The 20,985-nt window shown below is 45.7% G+C and overlaps 3 protein-coding genes across 5 annotated transcripts; all 3 read right to left on the bottom strand.

Annotated features, from left to right (window-relative positions):
• Positions 1-6: 6 nt before the first annotated feature.
• On the bottom strand, positions 7-2,476 carry LOC134129090 (monocarboxylate transporter 13-like). The gene is made up of 3 exons (XM_062562518.1): positions 2,277-2,476; positions 2,045-2,188; positions 7-1,477 (listed from the first exon to the last, which is right to left on the bottom strand). Exons 1-3 carry the CDS (start codon positions 2,470-2,472, stop codon positions 1,227-1,229), a joined length of 591 nt encoding a protein of 196 aa, XP_062418502.1. The 5' UTR covers positions 2,473-2,476; the 3' UTR covers positions 7-1,226.
• Positions 2,477-3,766: 1,290 nt separating this feature from the next.
• LOC134129089 (monocarboxylate transporter 13-like) lies at positions 3,767-7,064 on the bottom strand. Of its 3 annotated transcripts, none has more exons than XM_062562516.1 (4): positions 5,394-7,064; positions 4,831-5,084; positions 4,597-4,740; positions 3,767-4,029 (listed from the first exon to the last, which is right to left on the bottom strand). In XM_062562516.1, exons 2-4 carry the CDS (start codon positions 5,024-5,026, stop codon positions 3,779-3,781), a joined length of 591 nt encoding a protein of 196 aa, XP_062418500.1. In that variant the 5' UTR covers positions 5,027-5,084; positions 5,394-7,064; the 3' UTR covers positions 3,767-3,778. The 3 variants fall into 3 exon arrangements, with proteins under 3 accessions (XP_062418500.1, XP_062418501.1, XP_062418499.1); XM_062562517.1 differs by having other exon boundaries at positions 4,831-4,903; XM_062562515.1 differs by having other exon boundaries at positions 4,831-7,064.
• Positions 7,065-7,203: 139 nt separating this feature from the next.
• jak2b (Janus kinase 2b) lies at positions 7,204-20,627 on the bottom strand. Its single transcript, XM_037481462.2, has 24 exons — positions 20,061-20,627; positions 17,905-18,105; positions 17,179-17,302; positions 16,970-17,087; positions 15,046-15,191; positions 14,449-14,740; positions 14,148-14,267; positions 13,824-13,981; positions 13,455-13,566; positions 12,886-13,072; positions 12,325-12,449; positions 12,029-12,163; positions 11,150-11,237; positions 10,750-10,877; positions 10,462-10,600; positions 10,056-10,207; positions 9,834-9,984; positions 9,388-9,524; positions 8,995-9,184; positions 8,761-8,885; positions 8,507-8,679; positions 8,113-8,230; positions 7,712-7,825; positions 7,204-7,427 (listed from the first exon to the last, which is right to left on the bottom strand). The coding sequence occupies exons 2-24, from the start codon at positions 18,101-18,103 to the stop codon at positions 7,320-7,322; spliced, it is 3,339 nt and encodes a 1,112-aa protein (XP_037337359.1). The 5' UTR covers positions 18,104-18,105; positions 20,061-20,627; the 3' UTR covers positions 7,204-7,319.
• Positions 20,628-20,985: the final 358 nt, after the last annotated feature.

Genomic DNA, 20,985 nt, shown 5'->3' with positions numbered 1-20,985 from the left:
AAAAAAGAAGAAAAAAAAAAGGGATTTAAGGTCTATTTATCATTTGGTGGTATTAAAATAACCAGTGGTGACAAAAGTAGTCTGTAACACGTAAAAGTATTTAATAACACCGTCATTAACAGTTGTTTACTGTCAACTGCCATTATGCAACGTTATTTTTAATGAGCCTAAATGAAATAGTACAAGCAGCGGTCTAACACAACACAACAGCACAGCTGAACCTATACCGACAATAAATAGATCCGAATCTGAAGCTTTTGCTCCCTCGGTCCCTCACCTGCTGGCACCGACACGTGATGCTGCCGTTTCCCTTCAGCACTTCGGCCGAGTTGCGCCTCTCATTTTAAGATTTCGCAGTGCGCGCGCCTAAGCGGAACTTTTAAGGGAATTTAAAAAAGAAGAAAAAAAAACCCCCAAAACAACCGCCGCAGAAACAAGGGGTCCGTTCGCTTGAATGCGTGAGGTATTCATTTCACTTTTTGTTCCCGGTCGCCCACAAAAAAACAAAAACAAAAACCCGACTCACGCGCCCGGTGTGACTGTGTGAGACAGCCGCGCGCACCTTGTAACGTCGTCTCGTGTGGATGAGGCGGCCGCGCATGCGCAGCAGGGTGCGCGACATCCGGCTTTCAAGAAGGAGGCATCAATTAGTGCGATTTAAAACGATAAAACGATGCCTGCTTTACAGTTTTGCACAAGGGACAGTGAGCGAATTCATATTTTAGAATTCCTCTTGTGGATCGCACTGTGCTTTTTTATACATTATTATTTTAGGGAGATTTAATCTGAGAAAGACCATTTTACCATTTTAGTCTTTTAACAAAGACAATCAGAGAAAGTTTAAAAGTCAAAACAAATCATATAACAATTTCGATGTTTCTTAAATGAAGTGAATAACAACTGATTAACTCATGATTTTGACTTAGTAAATGAACATTTGTATTCTGCTCTGTGTGGAGGGATTGTAACGTACCTTTAAATAGATTGCAAGAAGCGGCATTAAGCCATTTGGTGGAAACCCCTTGGTCTCCATTACTGCAGTTACATAATACGCAGAGTTTAAATGTTGACTCCTGCAGAGCTATGTGGACAACAACTTAGGTTACACACATGCAATTAATCAAATGCTTAAGTGTGTACTTGCTTAGAAGAAGTACGTCAACCTTCTGAACACAATTCCTAATGCTGAAATAAACTGGAGCTGCTTAGTTCAGTTTTTTCAATGATCAACCTGCTCTTTTTAAAAACCCAGCCTCCTCCTTTGTCTGCGCTTTATTCGCAAGACGAAGGCCGCCGATGACCAGCAGGGCCCCCTGCCAGCCGTACGCCTCGATGAGCCAGCGGAACAGAGGGCCGAACACGACGGCGAAGACGCACTCCCCGGAGCTGGCGACGGCGTAGGCGATGGGGCGCCACCGCGAGAAGTAGTGGCTCACCAGGCTGTTGGCGGGGATCCACGCGAAGGCGATGCCAGTTCCTGCGGGGGACATAAGACCGGTGACCGTCAAGTCGGGCCTTTCGGGGGGGGGGGAGGGGGGGGGGGGAGCGCGAGTCATGTGATGTTGTTTTTCGGGGGCCAAACAAAGTGGTCGCCGTCAAGCGACCCACCTGCAAAGATATGTTCTCTCTGGTGCCAAAGGGGTATTGGAGTAAGAAACAGGGCCGCAACTCACCTTCATTTTAAACGCCAGTGAATTATTTTCTCAAAGAATCCCGTGTTTTATATACTGCAAGAAAAATAAAATGTTCTTATTGTGTCTGTCCAACACTTCAGTTTAATGTTTTATATCTTGATTGTACGCCACTGTGGTTTCGAATTGAAACAGATACAACATGGTGAAATATTTGTAGACCTGACTGTGTAACCGACAAAAACCCGAAAGCAGGGACAGTTTGAACCCCAAAAAATAACACGTTCAGGCCTTCAATCAATTCATCAGGAACCTGTCATCAGATATTATTTCAATTAACAGAGCGATATCCTCAGATTATCTACAAAAATGTGAACGTGGGGGTGGGTGTTGGGGGTGTCACGAAAGTCTACCTTCCAGGACGCCCATGGTGAGGTAGAGCCAGGGCAGGCCGAGGTCCAGAGACGCCAGCAACAGGCCGGAGGCCGACAGCAGACCTCCGACCACGATGACCAGCCTGTGAGAGAACTGCATCGTCAGCGCGCTGGCCAACGGGGCTGAGAGGGCCAAAAAGAAAACACACACATTAAAAACAAACAAACGCGTGGAGCTGTGAAACCACTCGTGACTTCACGACGTCTTTACCGCCGAGGTGAAACGTGACGATGGTGGTGGAGGTGACCCACGAGGTGGTGCTGGTCAGGACCCCGAAGTGGCTCTGGATGTCCAGGAAGAAGAGGCCGAAGTTCTTAAGGACGGCAGCGGTGAGGCCCATGACGAAAAAGGCCGACGTGACCACCACCCAGCCGTAGCCCCCGTCGGGAGGTGCCCTGGACGCCATCTTCAACCCCACCCCCCTCCACCCCCCGTCCCGTGCAACAAACGGACTAAGCCGGGCTCTTGAAAATTACACACACAGGTATTTAAAAAAAAAAAAAAAAGTGATTTAAGGTCTATTTATCATTTGGTGGTATTAAAATAACCAGTGGTGACAAAAGTAGTCTGTAACACGTAAAAGTATTTAATAACACCGTCATTAACAGTTGTTTACTGTCAACTGCCATTATGCAACGTTATTTTTAATGAGCCTAAATGAAATAGTACAAGCAGCGGTCTAACACAACACAACAGCACAGCTGAACCTATACCGACAATAAATAGATCCGAATCTGAAGCTTTTGCTCCCTCGGTCCCTCACCTGCTGGCACCGACACGTGATGCTGCCGTTTCCCTTCAGCACTTCGGCCGAGTTGCGCCTCTCATTTTAAGATTTCGCAGTGCGCGCGCCTAAGCGGAACTTTTAAGGGAATTTAAAAAAGAAGAAAAAAAAAACCCCAAAACAACCGCCGCAGAAACAAGGGGTCCGTTCGCTTGAATGCGTGAGGTATTCATTTCACTTTTTGTTCCCGGTCGCCCACAAAAAAACAAAAACAAAAACCCGACTCACGCGCCCGGTGTGACTGTGTGAGACAGCCGCGCGCACCTTGTAACGTCGTCTCGTGTGGATGAGGCGGCCGCGCATGCGCAGCAGGGTGCGCGACATCCGGCTTTCAAGAAGGAGGCATCAATTAGTGCGATTTAAAACGATAAAACGATGCCTGCTTTACAGTTTTGCACAAGGGACAGTGAGCGAATTCATATTTTAGAATTCCTCTTGTGGATCGCACTGTGCTTTTTTATACATTATTATTTTAGGGAGATTTAATCTGAGAAAGACCATTTTACCATTTTAGTCTTTTAACAAAGACAATCAGAGAAAGTTTAAAAGTCAAAACAAATCATATAACAATTTCGATGTTTCTTAAATGAAGTGAATAACAACTGATTAACTCATGATTTTGACTTAGTAAATGAACATTTGTATTCTGCTCTGTGTGGAGGGATTGTAACGTACCTTTAAATAGATTGCAAGAAGCGGCATTAAGCCATTTGGTGGAAACCCCTTGGTCTCCATTACTGCAGTTACATAATACGCAGAGTTTAAATGTTGACTCCTGCAGAGCTATGTGGACAACAACTTAGGTTACACACATGCAATTAATCAAATGCTTAAGTGTGTACTTGCTTAGAAGAAGTACGTCAACCTTCTGAACACAATTCCTAATGCTGAAATAAACTGGAGCTGCTTAGTTCAGTTTTTTCAATGATCAACCTGCTCTTTTTAAAAACCCAGCCTCCTCCTTTGTCTGCGCTTTATTCGCAAGACGAAGGCCGCCGATGACCAGCAGGGCCCCCTGCCAGCCGTACGCCTCGATGAGCCAGCGGAACAGAGGGCCGAACACGACGGCGAAGACGCACTCCCCGGAGCTGGCGACGGCGTAGGCGATGGGGCGCCACCGCGAGAAGTAGTGGCTCACCAGGCTGTTGGCGGGGATCCACGCGAAGGCGATGCCAGTTCCTGCGGGGGACATAAGACCGGTGACCGTCAAGTCGGGCCTTTCGGGGGGGGGGGAGGGGGGGGGGGGAGCGCGAGTCATGTGATGTTGTTTTTCGGGGGCCAAACAAAGTGGTCGCCGTCAAGCGACCCACCTGCAAAGATATGTTCTCTCTGGTGCCAAAGGGGTATTGGAGTAAGAAACAGGGCCGCAACTCACCTTCATTTTAAACGCCAGTGAATTATTTTCTCAAAGAATCCCGTGTTTTATATACTGCAAGAAAAATAAAATGTTCTTATTGTGTCTGTCCAACACTTCAGTTTAATGTTTTATATCTTGATTGTACGCCACTGTGGTTTCGAATTGAAACAGATACAACATGGTGAAATATTTGTAGACCTGACTGTGTAACCGACAAAAACCCGAAAGCAGGGACAGTTTGAACCCCAAAAAATAACACGTTCAGGCCTTCAATCAATTCATCAGGAACCTGTCATCAGATATTATTTCAATTAACAGAGCGATATCCTCAGATTATCTACAAAAATGTGAACGTGGGGGTGGGTGTTGGGGGTGTCACGAAAGTCTACCTTCCAGGACGCCCATGGTGAGGTAGAGCCAGGGCAGGCCGAGGTCCAGAGACGCCAGCAACAGGCCGGAGGCCGACAGCAGACCTCCGACCACGATGACCAGCCTGTGAGAGAACTGCATCGTCAGCGCGCTGGCCAACGGGGCTGAGAGGGCCAAAAAGAAAACACACATTAAAAACAAACAACCAAACGCGTGGAGCTGTGAAACCACTCGTGACTTCACGACGTCTTTACCGCCGAGGTGAAACGTGACGATGGTGGTGGAGGTGACCCACGAGGTGGTGCTGGTCAGGACCCCGAAGTGGCTCTGGATGTCCAGGAAGAAGAGGCCGAAGTTCTTAAGGACGGCAGCGGTGAGGCCCATGACGAAAAAGGCCGACGTGACCACCACCCAGCCGTAGCCCCCGTCGGGAGGTGCCCTGGACGCCATCTTCAACCCCACCCCCCTCCACCCCCCGTCCCGTGCAACAAACGGACTAAGCGGGGCTCTTGAAAATTACACACACAGGTATTTAAAAAAAAAGAAGAAAAAAAAAAGGGATTTAAGGTCTATTTATCATTTGGTGGTATTAAAATAACCAGTGGTGACAAAAGTAGTCTGTAACACGTAAAAGTATTTAATAACACCGTCGTTAACAGTTGTTTACTGTCAACTATTGCCATTATGCAACGTTATTTTTAATGAGCCTAAATGAAATAGTACAAGCAGCGGCCTATCACAACACAACAGCACAGCTGAACCTATACAGACAATAAATAGATCCGAATCTGAAGCTTTTGCTCCCTCGGTCCCTCACCTGCTGGCACCGACACATGATGCTGCCGTTTCCCTTCAGCACTTCGGCCGAGTTGCGCCTCTCATTTTAAGATTTCGCAGTGCGCGCGCCTAAGCGGAACTTTTAAGGGAATTTAAAAAAGAAAACACGAAAACAACCGCCGCAGAAACAAGGGGTCCGTTCGCTCGAATGCGTGAGGTATTAATTTCACTTTTTGTTCCCGGTCGCCCACAAAAAAACAAAAACCCGACTCACGCGCCCGGTGTGACTGTGTGAGACGGCCGCGCGCACCTTGTAACGTCGTCTCGTGTGGATGAGGCGGCCGCGCATGCGCAGCAGGGTGCGCGACATCCGGCTTTTAAGACGAAGCATCAATTAGTGCGATTTAAAACAATAAAACGACGCCTGCTTTACAGTTTTGCACAAGGGACAGTGAGCGAATTCATATTTTAGAATTCCTCTTGTGGATCGCACTGTGCTTTTTTATACTTTATAGATTTAATCTGAGAAAGACCATTTTACCACCACAACAAAGACACATCAGAGAAAGTGTAAGTCAAAACAAATCATATAACAATTTCGATGTTTCTTAAATGAAGTGAATAACAACTGATTAACTCATGATTTTGACTTAGTAAATGAACATTTGTATTCTGCTCTGTGTGGAGGGATTGTAACGTACCTTTAAATAGATTGCAAGAAGCGGCATTAAGCCATTTGGTGGAAACCCCTTGGTCTCCATTACTGCAGTTACATAATACGCAGAGTTTAAATGTTGCCTCCTGCAGAGCTATGTGGACAACAACTTAAGTTACACACATGCAATTAATCAAATGCTTAAGTGTGTACTTGCTTAGAAGAAGTACGTCAACCTTCTGAACACAATTCTTAATGCTGAAATAAACTGGAGCTGCTTAGTTCAGTTTTTTTCTATGATCAACCTGCTCTTTTTAAAAACCCAGCCTCCTCCTTTGTCTGCGCTTTATTCGCAAGACGCATCAGTCCGACATGCTTCGGATTTTAAAACGCGTTGAGATACTAGCCTTCTAATTAAGGCAAATTCATTACATCGTGATCTTTCGTGTCATTGCCCCTTACGTTTCCATGTCAAAACAATACGTTGAGCGTCTCCGCTGGCTTTGGTGTCGCAGAATACAAATGTGTTGTCTGTAAAGCACATTTCATTCGTACCGGACTTCCAAAGCAACGGAATACACGATTTTTCTTAAACTGGTATTTAATTTTCACACCACCTCTCACAAAAAAAAAAAAAAAAAAAAACAGATACAGATTTTTAACTCACCTCTGTATATTCTTCATTTAGACTGACATGTTGCTCGTAGTTCAAATATAGTACTTTACTATACTTTTATTTTATAAAATTATAAAATCTTTCTGGACATATTTACACTATTACACTGTGGGTGTATACACACACGCACACAGAAAACACAGCTCTATTAGACAACTTATCCTCAGGAGAGGGGAAAGTAAGATGGCGAGAGCTAGCCCGGCTAGCTGTTTGTAAAGAGCACAACACACACACACACACACACGCAGACAATTGTACAGATACACAGACACACACAGATACTTTGTTTCACACAAGCATCTCTGGCTTTAAGCCCGGCAATCATCTTCCGAGTCTCCACAAAGTCTTGGACTCTACTTATCCATTCGATCCAGGCCCCCGTTTCCATTCTGCTCCGCTCCACTTCAGGAAGATTGTTGCCTTGCTTAAAGGCACCTCGGCAGTAGTTTTTCAGCTTGTCCCAGTTTGGATCGACGGTTTTTCCAGTCACAACATGCTTTTTTTTTTCCCCACAAGCGGACCCTCAGCAGAGGCATCTCGTTTGAGACTCTGTCCCCCTTTGCCACAAACGGGAGCAACAACCCGAAGAGCGACTCGGTTGAGGGAGAGTGCGGCACTTTGGGTGATTTTTCTCTCTAGAAATCCTTGCTGTCCCTGAACAGGTCGATGCGCAGGGCGAGCTCCTTGAAGGACGGACGTAAGCCGGGGTCGTTGTCCCAGCACTCCTCCATGATCTCGTGTATCTGAGGGCAGAAACAGGGAGGGCGAGAGCTGAGCGAGGCGCTGAAACGAGCAAACGCGTTACAGAGGTTACCGCTTGCAGGGTTAGTCGCTATACTGGTTTCATCAGGGTCACGAAAGATTTAGGTGCAGCTCTCTCACTCACACAAATATATTTACCGACTAACTAAGAGCAGTACGCGCCGTGTCTATTGAGGCTTTTTAAAGGAGAACAAAACAACTTAAAATTAAAACGGATAAAACAAACATGTCCAGTCGGAGAGAAAATAGCAGCGGCTGTTCCTACCTCCGCGGGACTCCCCAGAGGTTGAGGCAGCCTGCTGCCCGACTTGAGGAGCTCAATGAGGTGATAGACGATCAGCTGCCCCTGCTTGTCGTTCCCCATCATGGACATAAAAACCTGTGGAGGAGGAGGAGAGGGTGGACAGCTGAAAGATCAGGACACATTGATTCAAACCAAGATGAGGCAAAACATATAAACTAATAGAGGACGCGTTCACGTTTTAGGATTCCTCCAATGAAATCGTGTTAAATTGTGTCACTATTTGTGAACCACGCTGGACATTTGGACCAGTGGCCTGAAACCGGACATATCCGGAGGGAGAAAAGCAGCATAAAGTTGACCAGGCGGTGAAAAATGCCTGCGTATGTGTGTGTGTGTATGTGTGTGTGTGCGTTAGCACTTACTGCCGGAGGGCTGGAGTTCTTGTCGCTGTGGGTGAAGAGCTCGTAGAGCACCACTCCAAAGCTCCAGACGTCTGAGGCCACGGAGAACTTGCTCTCAGTCAGCGACTCGGGGGCGTACCTACGAAACAGCACATAAGCCGCGTGACTGTAGGTCCCAGGTGGGGACTTGGACGTTGTCTTCAACACCGGGACAGATACCAGAATCACTAACGTGGATCAGCATTCAAGAGTGAGGCCTTCGCTATTACAGCAAATGTTGATCAGGCCCGTTAAAAAAAAGAAAAAAGAAAGCTACTACAGGAAACTTTTAAATATTATGGGGACTTTGGCGGCTTGTGTGGACCGTTCCTGTAGCCTCACGAGGAGAGAACCAATATGCCTAAAGCAGACTCACCAGAATATGGGACTCTCTCCTGGCTCCTTCACCATGTAGTACTCCTTGTCCTGAGGCAGGACTTTGGTGAGGCCGAAATCTCCGATCTTCACCCTCTGCTCGCTCTCCACGAGGACGTTCCGTGTTGCCAGGTCTCTGTGGATGTAGCGCTTGCTCGACAGGTACTCCATGCCCTGTGAACGCAGAAAGAACGAGATGATTGAAATGTGTCCGCGGCTCCGCAGCTCCGCGGGGCACTCGGCGAAAGGAAGCACCTTGCAGATCTGTGAGGTGAAATGCACAAGCATCTTGTGGTCGATCCTCTCCTTGTTCTTCATGAGATGCTCGCGCAGACTTCCAAACGGCAGATATTCCATGACCAGACGGAGATTCCGTCGTCCTGAGAGGAGACAAGAAAATGTGAAAGTTAGGATGCGTGCCAAACAATTCTCCAAATGCTCCTCCCAAATAAGGAAGCATCTCGGGGGTGAATTAGAGCTGAGCTTCACCTGCACTGTAGCAAACGCCTTTGTACTTGACGATGTTCTCGTGCTGCAGGGACTTCAGGATCTCGATCTCCCGCTCAAAGTCCCGTATGTGCTCTGCAGTGCTGTGCTGCAGTTTCTTCACGGCCACGACCTCTCCAGTGTTGTCCTGAAGCGGGTCGTACCGACACATCTCCACGCTGCCAAAGTTCCCCTTTAGGAGAAGACCATCTTAGGTTTAGCCGTCGGTAGCTTGCAACCCAGATTTTACTATTAATTTAATGCATAGATGTGAGCACCCGTTCATACCTCTATGCAGCATGCGCATAGCCGTTATTTCATGAGGAAAGTCTAAAATCTTCACGACAACATACGATCGGCTCTTAAAAAGGCACAGTTTCAAACACTTCTTCTTACCTTGCCCAGCTGCTGTAAAAATATGAGGTGTCGCTCTTCAAACTGAGCAGGCTCCTGACTCTCAAAGCCCCCGGTGGACCAGCCTGAGACCACCGTCCTGTTCGGCAGGATGTCACTGTCCACGATCAACTCGTAGTCTGTGGGACACAAAGACAACAGTCAGGCACCTTCAATGTATCATGTATCCACAACTCGGAAGCTAAAGAAATAAACCTGTACAAGTTACGCCAATCACCTCTTCAACCAATAATTAAGCATATTCAGTTATATTTTTTATCAAATTTTAGTATAAACTTTCCAAAAATGTGATGGAAGTCGCTAGATCTTTAACTTTAACTGAATCCATAGTCTTAGACGATGGTGCATCTTCAGGGGAAATTTCAAGATTCCACAGTGGTGCGACCTAGATTCGGTGTAGCGGCGACGCTGGGAGCATACAAACCGACCTGGTGTGAAGAGGCTGTGGAGGTCACGGATAACGGCACGAAACGTGGGCCTGAAAGACGGCTCGTAGTCCATGCAGCTGGTGATCAGATTGGCCAGTTCGGTCCACTTTGGTGCCGGCAGCTGGTGGTGGTCCTCGTAGAACAGGGTTTTCTGAGGGGACAAAAAGGGTTAGTATATATATATATATATCACATCTGTTAGATCACACCGCCATGTCCTACCTTGGCGTTGTCCAGTGCGGCCAAAGGTTTCTCCCCACCGCTGCAGATCTCCCACAGCGTGGTGCCGAAGCTCCACTTGTCCGCGGCCAGGCTCAGGTTGGCTGGGTCCTCGACACACTCGGGGGAAATCCAAGGCACCCTCTCAATCAGGACTGATCCCAAGCAAATAAAACATTTAATAATCCACTGTTAGAAAATGTGTCTGACTTTTTACAGGATTGCAAACCAGCAGTGAGGAAAACAATGCAACTGTTTTTCTATATTTTAATTGGCACATTGGAGTCATTTTACTCCATGGACCACACAAAATCTTTTTTTCCATCACAAACAGAGCCTTGTTGAATCGCCGCCCCCTGCTGGATGAAGATGGGTGCTACAGTTAAGATGAGCACAGCCCCAAACTCACTTTCTTTGGGAAGGACTGTGATGCCGATGCCGGGGTCACTCAGCTTGATGAAGGGGGGGTTCCCAGCCCGCCGGTCTTCTTCTCTGATCAGAAGAATGTTTTTAGCGCAAACGTTGCCGTGGACAAGCTGCTTTTCCTCCTGCAGGTTCAGAGAGGGAGAGGCGCGTCAAGTCGTTAACGGCCTCCCGAGGCACACCGTCTCCAGCTCCTAACGCGAGGCGGAATAATCTCTAACCAGACACCCTGCATTACTCGACATAAGACCTGGCACCACACGAATATCCCTACCAGGAAGTTCATGGCCCAGGCCAGCTGCTTGGCCACCTCCAGCTTCCACAGGATGTTAATCAGGTTCCTGTTCTTCTTCAGGTAGGTGTCCAGTGAACCAAACTTGACATACTCCTGCACCATAATATCTGAAACCAGATAAGACATTTTTGCAATTATAAAAAAAATCCATTAAACATCATTCTTATGAGCTTCTGCACATGTTGCTACAGAAGGACTTTTTATAATCCTTCAACAACCACAGATTAAGGTAATTTAAGTTATTTTATTAAATAGCCTTGTAATTAACTTAATTAACACAAGTTTCATGTCATTTCTGTCTCTACGTGGTTGCATTTGTGTTGTGTTTTCTTTACTGTACTCTTGCTAACATGCTTCAAAGTTTCCAAGGCTGACTTACTTTCTTCCCCGCAAACACACACACCATAGTTGAGTACCAGGTGCTTATGGGACAACTGGCTCATCATGCTGGCAGCTTCAAAGAAAGACTGGAGGACAAAAGAAGACGGTTAGGATAGAAAAAAGTAATTATTCCCTGACAGCAACTAAGGAGCATCTCTATTTGAGAAGGTTCAACAATCTCTAAAGAGAGGGAATTTGTATTAAAAAGACAGTAACTGGAAGAAATGTGATGCATTTGTCTTGTACTTAATCTGAAGTTGAGGCTTCAGCATTCTAAGAAACACAGGCTTTAGATGTTCTGCACTTTCACTCACATTTGAAACACAACAGGAAAAATGATGACAGCAAGCAAAATCAAAAGGAAAAAAAATGTTTCATAATAATGGGTGTAAGAGTTGACGCTCAATAAAAAGACATTTAATTGAATCATAATTATACATCTCTATGTCGGCTAAGCAGCAACGGAGCAAAACATGAATTAGGTCACATTTAACTACAGTTCCGTGCATGATGCGTCACGTCACTCAGTGAGGCTCGACCAACTGCCATCGTCTTACATTGGTGTGTAAAATCAAGAGGAACCATTCCTAATCCACATAGAAACATAAAAGTTCATGACCACTTGCAGTCCAAAAATCTAAAACCAACGCCATAGGGATAAAAACTCAGAAGAACAAGAAACAAGAAAGTGCAATTTCATCAAATAAGGTGATTTACAACTTGTTATAGATGAAAGTCATTACAATTTATGTGTTACAATTTGTTAGTCTTTTTAGTCACGCTATATTTTTCACCTGGACGAGGACAGAGCGACCGAACAAAGCAGCCCTCTGAGAACCGATACAAGTGTTCCTGCAAACTTCAAAAAGCCACGCACCTCAGAGTAGTTCCTGTGGGCCTGGTCCAGGACTTTCATGACGACTTCTGTTTGGTGCACGAGCCCATAATCTCCCAGCTCCTTGCGCACCCCTTTAAAGATCTTGGTAAATGTCCCCTGGCCTAGACTCTCCATCTGAAAGAAAGACCATCATTTCAGATTGAATTCTCGACCCTTGACAGCTGATGTAATTAATTCAGAGTACGACGTGTCAGTAAAATACACAGCATAGGATACTGGAACATTTTCAAGTATCGACTCGTTGGACGTATGAGGGTCTTGTGAACAAAGCTTACAAATTCCAAGTCTTCCTTCCTGATCTTGTGAAACACCATTTGGTTGATGTTGTGTCGATGCAGAGATGGAGAGAGAGGCACTTCGCAGCCCTTGTTGGTCCTACACACAAGTAGGCAGGACTTTTCTGTTGACGGAGAGAGAGAGAGAGAGAGAGAGAGAGAAGTATAATGTGTTTGATTGGAACAGTGACGTAGAAGCTTGAGAACAAACGTGAGTCAGAGATGACACATTGTGTTTCGTGGAAATGACTCCACCACCTGTTCCACTAGCGATAGTTTAATTACCCAGAAGGACAGAGACAATTGAATGACTATTACGGACTATGAAACCCACAATTATTTGCATGTCCAAGATTCTAATCTGTCTATGTTTTCAGCAGCATAGGAACATAATACAGCTGGAGGATTCCTTAGTTACAGCCAAGACCTTCCACTGCCGCATCTGCGACAGAGCGCCAGATGAATAGAATTGCACCACATAATAGTTACATTCGTATTTTCACACACGCTTTGCTAAGGTTTACAAATCTTTGCAGGAAATCCTCAGTTGCTTGGACTTACCTTTGGGTTTAGGTGGACAGCACTTGCTGAATTGGAAAATGCAGCTGTCAGAGCGCACCGTCTCCTTTTGGTAGCAGCTGAGAAGCTCCTGCAGGCTGCTGAAGGTTCTTTTGGTTCCGCTCAGGTTGAACTCCCCACTGGCGGACCGGGTTATCTGGCAGTGCTTGTAGTCCACAGCATCGTACGCCTGCAGAGGAGGAAAAGCACGTCGTTGGGTGGGTCAGTCACACCGGTTCAATTCAATTGGATGGAGAGCTCATCAAGAAAGCTTCGCTCTACATGGAGCCTTCCATAGTGCAGTTTGTCAGATGTTTTTTCATATTGTTGGTTCATTTTTTTTCATGATGCTAAAGAGCACATTAAACACTGATGCATCTGAGAAGTTTTGATTGATGTTGAGTTTGAAGAAAAAGTGGAAAAGCACAAACAAAGCTGATACAATAACCGTGGAAGGTTAGATTACACACACACACACACACACACACGCACAAGGACAATTGCAACTGTATTTTACCCTGAGAGTTGTCAATGAACATAGTGAAAGATGCCAAGGAGTGAGTTTCACCCACCTCAACGGGGAACGTCAGAAAATACTTGTTGAAGTCCTTAGGGCTGCATCTCAAAATGAACGACCCTGGTTTGTTTCCACACCTCTGAAGCCGGTTGATGGCAATTTCCATTCTGCAACACAATGCAGAATACTTTGAATGCTTTGAACCCGCATTGGATGCACGGGTCGGCATAAAGAATACTGCAGCCGCGAAGCGCCGGCACGAAAACACAAACAGTCACTGTCCCACACCACATATTATCTTAACGAGTCATTCCCATCATTCAAGATTAGGACAGACATTTATGAAATAAACTGAAAAGGGTTTTTTTTGTTGAGATTTGCTAACCTTGCCTATGCTCAAAGGGGAAATGTGAATTGAGCTTACGAGATGGGGCCGTGGCAATGGGACGCGATAGCCTCCACGAGTCTGGGAGGAGCCACTTCTTTACAAAGGTAGTGATGCGCGTCCGTGGTGAGCCGGTAGTAGCCATCGATGAGGGACACGAAGGAGAGGGCTTCAGACAGGCTGAGGAACTCCAGCTCCTGAAGTACACAAGCGTAAACATCCATCAGTCTTGAACCATCACCACCCTGTGTGTTACATTTCTAATTGGAAACCAAAAGCCACACACTATCCCTCTCTGGGATAGCGGACCGGCTTCACGTAAAAATGGCTTTGGTCAGAGTAGACAGAGTAAAGTTAAATTACCAGATTCTTGCCATCTTGTTTGTTGATGGTGACCACCCGACTCTCGACCGCCCCCTCCTTGCCGGCCTGTTTGATGCTGATGTCGGTGACGTCGGGGAAGTCACACAGGGACTGCAGCTCCTGGACAAACAGCATGAGAAAAGGTACTGTTGAACAGGTTTACATATTGCCACCTTACAATAAACTTAGCCTGTATAGGTTATCGTGAAATACCGCCAATGCTCAAGGACACATTGGGTTTGTTGTTTTCCAACTATTGTGGGACCTAAAGTATTTAAAACTCATTTCCATCAGCACCAACCTGGTCGGAATCCTTAGGCTTCTCTCGACACCACCGGATGCCACAGTCCGCTGCCACCAGGATGATGAGCTGTCCACTGGATGGTTCCCTGACCTGGAAGGTCTCCGTGTAGAAGGACTTCTCCAGGGACTCCATGCTGATGAGGTACTTGAGCTTGAGGTCGCGCACGGTGGTCCGACACTGACTGAACTGCTGGATGAAGCGCTTGAAGCGGAATCGGATTCGCTTGCGCGTCAAGAAGTTGCAGTCCTTGATCTGAGCGCTCATGTCCTTCGGCAAGAAGGACTTGTAGCTGGGAATAAGCAAACAGGAAGCATCACTTGTGTGCGTGAGCACGAATCCTTATGTTTGCATTATGTATAGAAGATAACCATGAGTAACTTTAGTGATAACAGTGGCTTCTTGTCACATAGTAATAGGACTCTTACTTTTCTCATTTCTAATAGAAAAAAAAATGGTTAAATCCCAAAGAATAATGAAAAAAAGTTTGTGTTAACTACACATATTTGTACATACAATACAATACACAGGAACAGTTAGCATTTACACTATAACCTCACCAGTATTCAACACAACCCAAGAAGAATCCACCAGTACCTTGTTGTGTGGTAGATGTCCAGCGGGGACATCTGTCTCTCCTTGGCTGTCCGTGTCATATCGAGGACAGCCATGCCGAGGCACTCTTCCTGAGCCTCATGGGAGTTGGGGATCTTCACTCGGCCATTGACGAAGTCGTTCCTCCACTGCACGGAACGAAACACGATCTCAGTTGAACCCAGCGGACACATTTGTACGGATCTGTATTTGTGTTTGTGTGCCGAAGGTCGAGTAGGGACAGCTTCGCGCTCACATGCGAGGAGTAAACAAAATCTTGCGCGGAGCGAGGAACATAATTCATGTAGCACGAATGCATTATGATTGTCCTTTGAAAAATAAGGGCTTCGGAGTCATTGCTTTGATATGCAACCTGCAGCTGGGAGAACAGGGTTGAGGTGTGAGCGGGACACACTGCACAGATCCACTGAGCGGGAAGAACAGAGGCGAAGGGTGGGGGGGGGGGTAGGTTCGGTTAAATCAGCCATTTGGAGTGGTGACTCCAAACAGCGGAGACACACTTCCCATCGAAAGTCATAATAGCTCTTTTTTTTCTCCCCACAAACACCAGAGGCTCAGCTCGAGATTAGGCTGCGAGGAATGTGGTGCATCCTTCACAAAGCCAACAACAAAACATCCGTCCCGGGTGAATGTGAGCAGGTGTGATGGCTTTACGGCGCCAAACACAATGCACCCTACAAGCGAACCCCGGGGCGGTGCTTCCCTTCTCTCTTTTGGGCGTGCGTGACCCCGAGCGGCCATGGCAGATTTACACAGGCATAAATCCAAACAACCCTTAAGTCCACTAAGGGTTCAGCTCAAGTCATAATACTGGCTTCAGGTAGCTTCAGGTAGTTTAGATATACTAAACACAGTGATCAGGGTTCATTTTGACCAATGGATTTCCATGACTTCAAACAAAATTTCCATGACCAAAAATGTTGCAAAATCTTGAAGTGAGTAAATGTGGTATTTAAACTAACAATGAGAATTCGAAGGCATATACGGCGTTTCCCCTCAAATTCAATTAGGCCCCAAGAAAGCCTGTTTTTTTACATTTATAATTATCCACTATGGATGAGTATCATTTGGGTTTTTCCTGATACCAGTTCTAAAACAATACTTTAAAACAGTGCCTGAACTAATACTTCCCCCCCCCCCTTTCTTTTTTTTACCCCTTTCTATATTCAAAGCAATCATGTTGCACAAGAGGATATTGTTTATCTACCCTGTGACAGAATGTATTAACGCTAACTGCTGCGTAAAATCGAAGACGAAACGAATCAAACGATTTCCGGTCATTTGCGTAAGAAAACAAAGTCACGTGTCTGCAGCGCAATACGACTCAATGACAAACAACACCCTTTCCAGGTTTTCCATGACCGTACAAACCCTGAATGATCCTGTTGAAATGTGCAGCATGAAAGGGCTGAAGCTCTCCATGGTTTTAGTAATTGAGTATTCTTTAGATTGCTGAATTGATTATTCAATCTGATAAAAAGTACTTTTTCTTTATTGATAAGCAAAGAAACCCAAGCAAAATATATAATTTAGTCCATTCAAACACAAAACCACAGGGATCGCAAAGGCATTAAAATAAAGCCAAAGAAGAATGTGAACCAATAGGGATTCCTTGACCACATTAACCTGATGGGTTAAATTTGGGTAAAAATGCATTATGGGAAACTACATCAATGAGCCCCTTGATGCACTGTGTTACATCTTTCTTGATTACCATGAATATGTTACTTCTTTAGTAAATTACACACGGTAAGAACTGTCCCTGGGCTTCAATAACTGCATTTGAGGCTGAAAAATAGACCCCCAAAAACATAAACCCTTTAAAACACCACAAAGGATCAATTCTTCTTCAATTTAAGTAATAAAAAGTGTGTGTGTGTGTGTGTGTGTAGGCGGAACCGCTCACCTGCGAGAAGAGGTATGACATTACAAAGTCATCGAGGACGGGGCTTTCTGACCCTTTGCAAACCCCATATCGGTACGCTCTGGATGACCCACCGCTGTACCAGCCAGGGAAGTAGTACCTGTGGTAAACCATGATTATGAAAATGCAGCAAGGAACGTGACGATGACTTTTTCACGACAATGACAATCTGGAAAATGTACGTATGCTACCTTATTCTGAAAAACACATCTTCAGAGGCCGCTTCGTCAAGCTGGAAGATGTGGTTGGGTGAAAACCACAAGCTGTCTCGCTCTCGGTAGAGACCAAAAAGGTTGCAGTACAGCGGCGATATACCTAAAGCAGACAAAGAATGAGAAACCATGTTGTCTAAACGTGCTTCTATTCCTGTATGCAAACTGTTGTCTGTAAGTGCACAGGTTGGCTAACTGCGCATCACCCGCGTGCTCTAAATCAATCTCCCTTTTTAATTGATATAAATTAATGGGAAAACCAAATGAACAAGTTAACAACCTGGGATCCTTTAGGGGAAACTTGGAGACACAGCAGACCAAAAAGGTCAGCAGAGATGGTCTCAAATGTCAGCTGTGTTTGGTTCATCATCATCACACACATAACATGATATTCCATAAACATGCGGGTTACTCTAGCATCAGCCTGCCAAGCCCTGATCGGTGTATTATTTGCATCATAGTGATTCTGAAATTCAACAACAACAAGTAAAAAAAAAAAAAGCCAGACTACATTATTTTGTCCCTGGAACAAGTAAGGAAAGCAAGACCAACTGTAAACAAGGCATTGAGAATATTGAACCAGCCAACGAGTGTTAGTTGTCACTGTGGCCTCTTGATAACCTTATCTCAAGACCTATGCGCCGCGCTACAGCGCAACACGCGAGTGTGGGCGCTTTGTGCGGCCTGCATGGTTTGATTACTCACTGCACGCCGCCGCCGCATCTATACAGAGCTCCTCGGCCACGTAGTCCCCCGGTGGGTAGCCGAGGAAGCCGCACTGCGCCGCTCCTTGGCCGCCGTGGTAGAAGTGGATCTTCAGAGGCGTGGCGGCGGCGACCGGCGGTTCCCGATGGGCCGCCCCATTTCGGTGCAGCGCAGGGCATGCGTCAGTCACAGGGTCCATGACTGTAAGGGGAGGCCAAGAAACAGCAGAGGAAAAACTTCAGTCAGATAAGTGCAGGATGTGAGCAGAAAGCACAATGTGATGCTTTTAATCAGCTCGGTCAACATGGTCTCAGCAGTTGCATAAACTGTTATGGAAACGTCAACGTTGCATAAAGCTGCGGGGCAGAGGAGCCGCTGTCTGAAAGAACTTCATACAATTTGTAAATCGAATTCTAAAAGAGGCGTCTCTCAGTGAGAGTTACGGAATCCAGTTACAAGCGTCTCACTGTAAACAGAGTAATTGAGACTCCGCGGCATTACATTTGTCACCACAGCTCATCGAGTTCAAACCATTTCCCTCATTGGTTAGGCTACCAGGGTTTGAATGTCAAATAATCAATTAAAAAAAAAAAAACTATTCTAACTGGTACATGTATCTTGCAGCCGTGTGGCAGCTGAGCCCATCCCTCCTCCCCTTCCCTCAAATACAGAAATATATCAAAGCGAGGGCTGAATTTTGGGTGTTGGATTTCTTCCACGGCCATAATCTAGAACACAGAGGCTATGATATGGCTGGGGTCCGGCCCTTGTTTCTATAATCAGCCCACCATGGAATCTGTATCTTCGGTATTTGTAACGTAGGTAAGTTCAAGAAACTGAGATGAGGTCTGTATTAAAAGATAAGGCAGGGCCCCCAACAACTCAAAGAGAGTTATGTTTTTATGGTAAAGATGACGTCTCTTGGTTATACCAAGTACTTCACGTATGGTAAAATGTGGTTTCTAAACAGACTAGGTGTGCAAAGCTGTGAGTAGAATTGCTGCCAAATGCGGCGCCTTGAGGGAGTGGCAAACACTTACTTATGTGTTTCATATTCACACTCAATTGAAATACATTTCTTTTCATTCGACGTTAACGAATGGATCGCTATGCCTCAAACTGGGAGAAAAAAAAAGACAAATCATAACACATCGATATGTAGTTGAGGCTCGGATGGAAGTGCAGTCTATAAAATGTCAGTGCCCCAGGTCCTAAGGAGTCAAGTTACAAAAGTTACAAAAAGGAGGCTTGAAGCTAAACGAAACAAAGAAAACAGGGAAAAGCGGCCAATCCTTACATTTGAGGAACTTAACACAGAGAAAGGTCAGCATTGTACTGTGTACGTGACTAACTATCAATAGCTCAGCAAAACGCATAAAAAAGGAACACTTAATTAGTCAGCATCTGAGTTACATTACATGTCATTTAGCCGACGCTTTTATCCGAAGCGACTTACAATAAGTGCATTTCAACCATAGATACAAACTCAGAAGAACAAGAAAGACTAAAGTATAATTTTCGTCAAATAAGCCGTTTCACATGTTATAGATAAATTGTACTTATAATGGCACTTAAGTGCTACAGTTTGTTAGTGTTTAGTCAAGGTTTAGTCTAAAGAGGTGTGTCTTGAGTTCGTGTATTCTCTTAAACTATTCTACACCACAACGAGACGCATGCCTGGCAGTTAACCTCATACCATGTCCGACTGGTCTTTACACAATCCGTCTCCAGGAGAATTACAAAACTGCATTATTACGTTACATTTACAACTAAAAAAAAGGGGGAACCTGGACCTGGACCACGATTGTTGTCAATGCAAGTGGAGCGGTCACCTAAGGGGTTTGCCATGTCAAGTTAAAAAAAAATCAAAAAAAAAAATCCAGTCAAATATAATATCGGAAAGTTCGCTGGAGAGCAAACTCCTGGAGGCCGTGATCTCGCGCGCTGCCGTTAAGCTATGGCTCCGATAGATTAACCGAACGCCAGGACGCCCCCGACGTCACAGACCCACCTCCATTAGGAGTTAGCCAACGTTACACTCAACAACGTACATCTCAGCAACTTCGCCGCACTGCCGCTGTACGTTCACGTCTGTGCACTTAAAACAAACCCCGAGAGCTGTCGACGAAAAAATGTTAACGAGAGCAACCACTTACTTCGGAAGATGAGCCGGGGCGGGCAGCTAGCCAGCTAGCTCGCAGCTAGCTTCCTAGGCCAGGACGAGCCGACAGTTTGACAGCGAACGTACGACCAGGCACACTTGTGCTTCGCTTCGCTTTAAAAAAACCCCCACCGTCTCAGACCAAAGCCCCTAAAACAACTGTCGTTATTTCACGGTAGGACTCCATTTGGGGGGGAAAGCGTTCTTCATTTCCTCCTCGGCTGGCTGGCTAGCCCGCTAACGTAGCGTTACATAAAGTACCCGCGGTCAGCCCAGCGTTCCCCATTCACTCCGGAGGGGAACTTAATAACTTCAGCTAACGGCACGCTGGAGCCGCGTCCGGGTTCGGTCGCAACACACACAAAAAAAACCCCGCTCCGACGACGGTTCATCTGCAGGCGGTCATGTTCCTTCGTGCCAGATATCCGTGGATAAAGCTCGTACGACGAGAGTTACATTGTTGACGTCTCCTAAAAAAAAACAACCCCCAGGGTGGCTTTCACTCTCCCGAGGTAACGTTAGCCAGCGTCAGTTCTCTGCTACAGCGCGGCCGAAGTCAACAAACCCGCCTCTCCCACTACGTCCGTGCTGCCTTCAGGGGCCGTCGAAAATGTCGCAATTACAGGCAGGCGGAAAAAAAAAAAACGCCCTTGTACCAGTTTACAAATATATAAACTTAAATCATTTTATATTCATAAAGAAGTGTGAAGAAGTATAACCACCTATGCTGTACATAAACACTTGATGTATGAAATATATTTTAATTGCAACATCTACACCTCACAACACTATAAACACAGTCAAAATGCTTTTATATTATATAGAGTTATTACTATGTTATTGTTATTGTTGATACCTACAGTACATTAGGATTCATCCCTGAGGGGGACACTCAACGTGGTTCAAAAGCAAAAGCCAGA

This window comes from Pungitius pungitius, chromosome 5, assembly GCF_949316345.1.
Source record: "Pungitius pungitius chromosome 5, fPunPun2.1, whole genome shotgun sequence".
NCBI lineage: Eukaryota > Metazoa > Chordata > Actinopteri > Perciformes > Gasterosteidae > Pungitius > Pungitius pungitius.
This window is presented reverse-complemented; position numbering and strand designations above follow the sequence as displayed.

Coding starts and splice junctions, on each gene's coding strand:
- LOC134129090 (XM_062562518.1), bottom strand. CDS start 2,472: ATGGCGTCCAGGGCACCTCCCGACGGGGGCTACGGCTGGGTGGTGGTC. Junction 2,189..2,276: donor CGTCACGTTTCACCTCGGCG/GTAAAGACGTCG, acceptor TGGCCCTCTCAG/CCCCGTTGGCCAGCGCGCTG. Junction 1,478..2,044: donor CACCATGGGCGTCCTGGAAG/GTAGACTTTCGT, acceptor TGTCCCCCGCAG/GAACTGGCATCGCCTTCGCG.
- LOC134129089 (XM_062562515.1), bottom strand. CDS start 5,026: ATGGCGTCCAGGGCACCTCCCGACGGGGGCTACGGCTGGGTGGTGGTC. Junction 4,741..4,830: donor CGTCACGTTTCACCTCGGCG/GTAAAGACGTCG, acceptor TGGCCCTCTCAG/CCCCGTTGGCCAGCGCGCTG. Junction 4,030..4,596: donor CACCATGGGCGTCCTGGAAG/GTAGACTTTCGT, acceptor TGTCCCCCGCAG/GAACTGGCATCGCCTTCGCG.
- jak2b (XM_037481462.2), bottom strand. CDS start 18,103: ATGGACCCTGTGACTGACGCATGCCCTGCGCTGCACCGAAATGGGGCG. Junction 11,238..12,028: donor CCCACAGGAACTACTCTGAG/GTGCGTGGCTTT, acceptor TTTGTCCTCCAG/TCTTTCTTTGAAGCTGCCAG. Junction 10,878..11,149: donor GTGTGTTTGCGGGGAAGAAA/GTAAGTCAGCCT, acceptor ATCTGGTTTCAG/ATATTATGGTGCAGGAGTAT.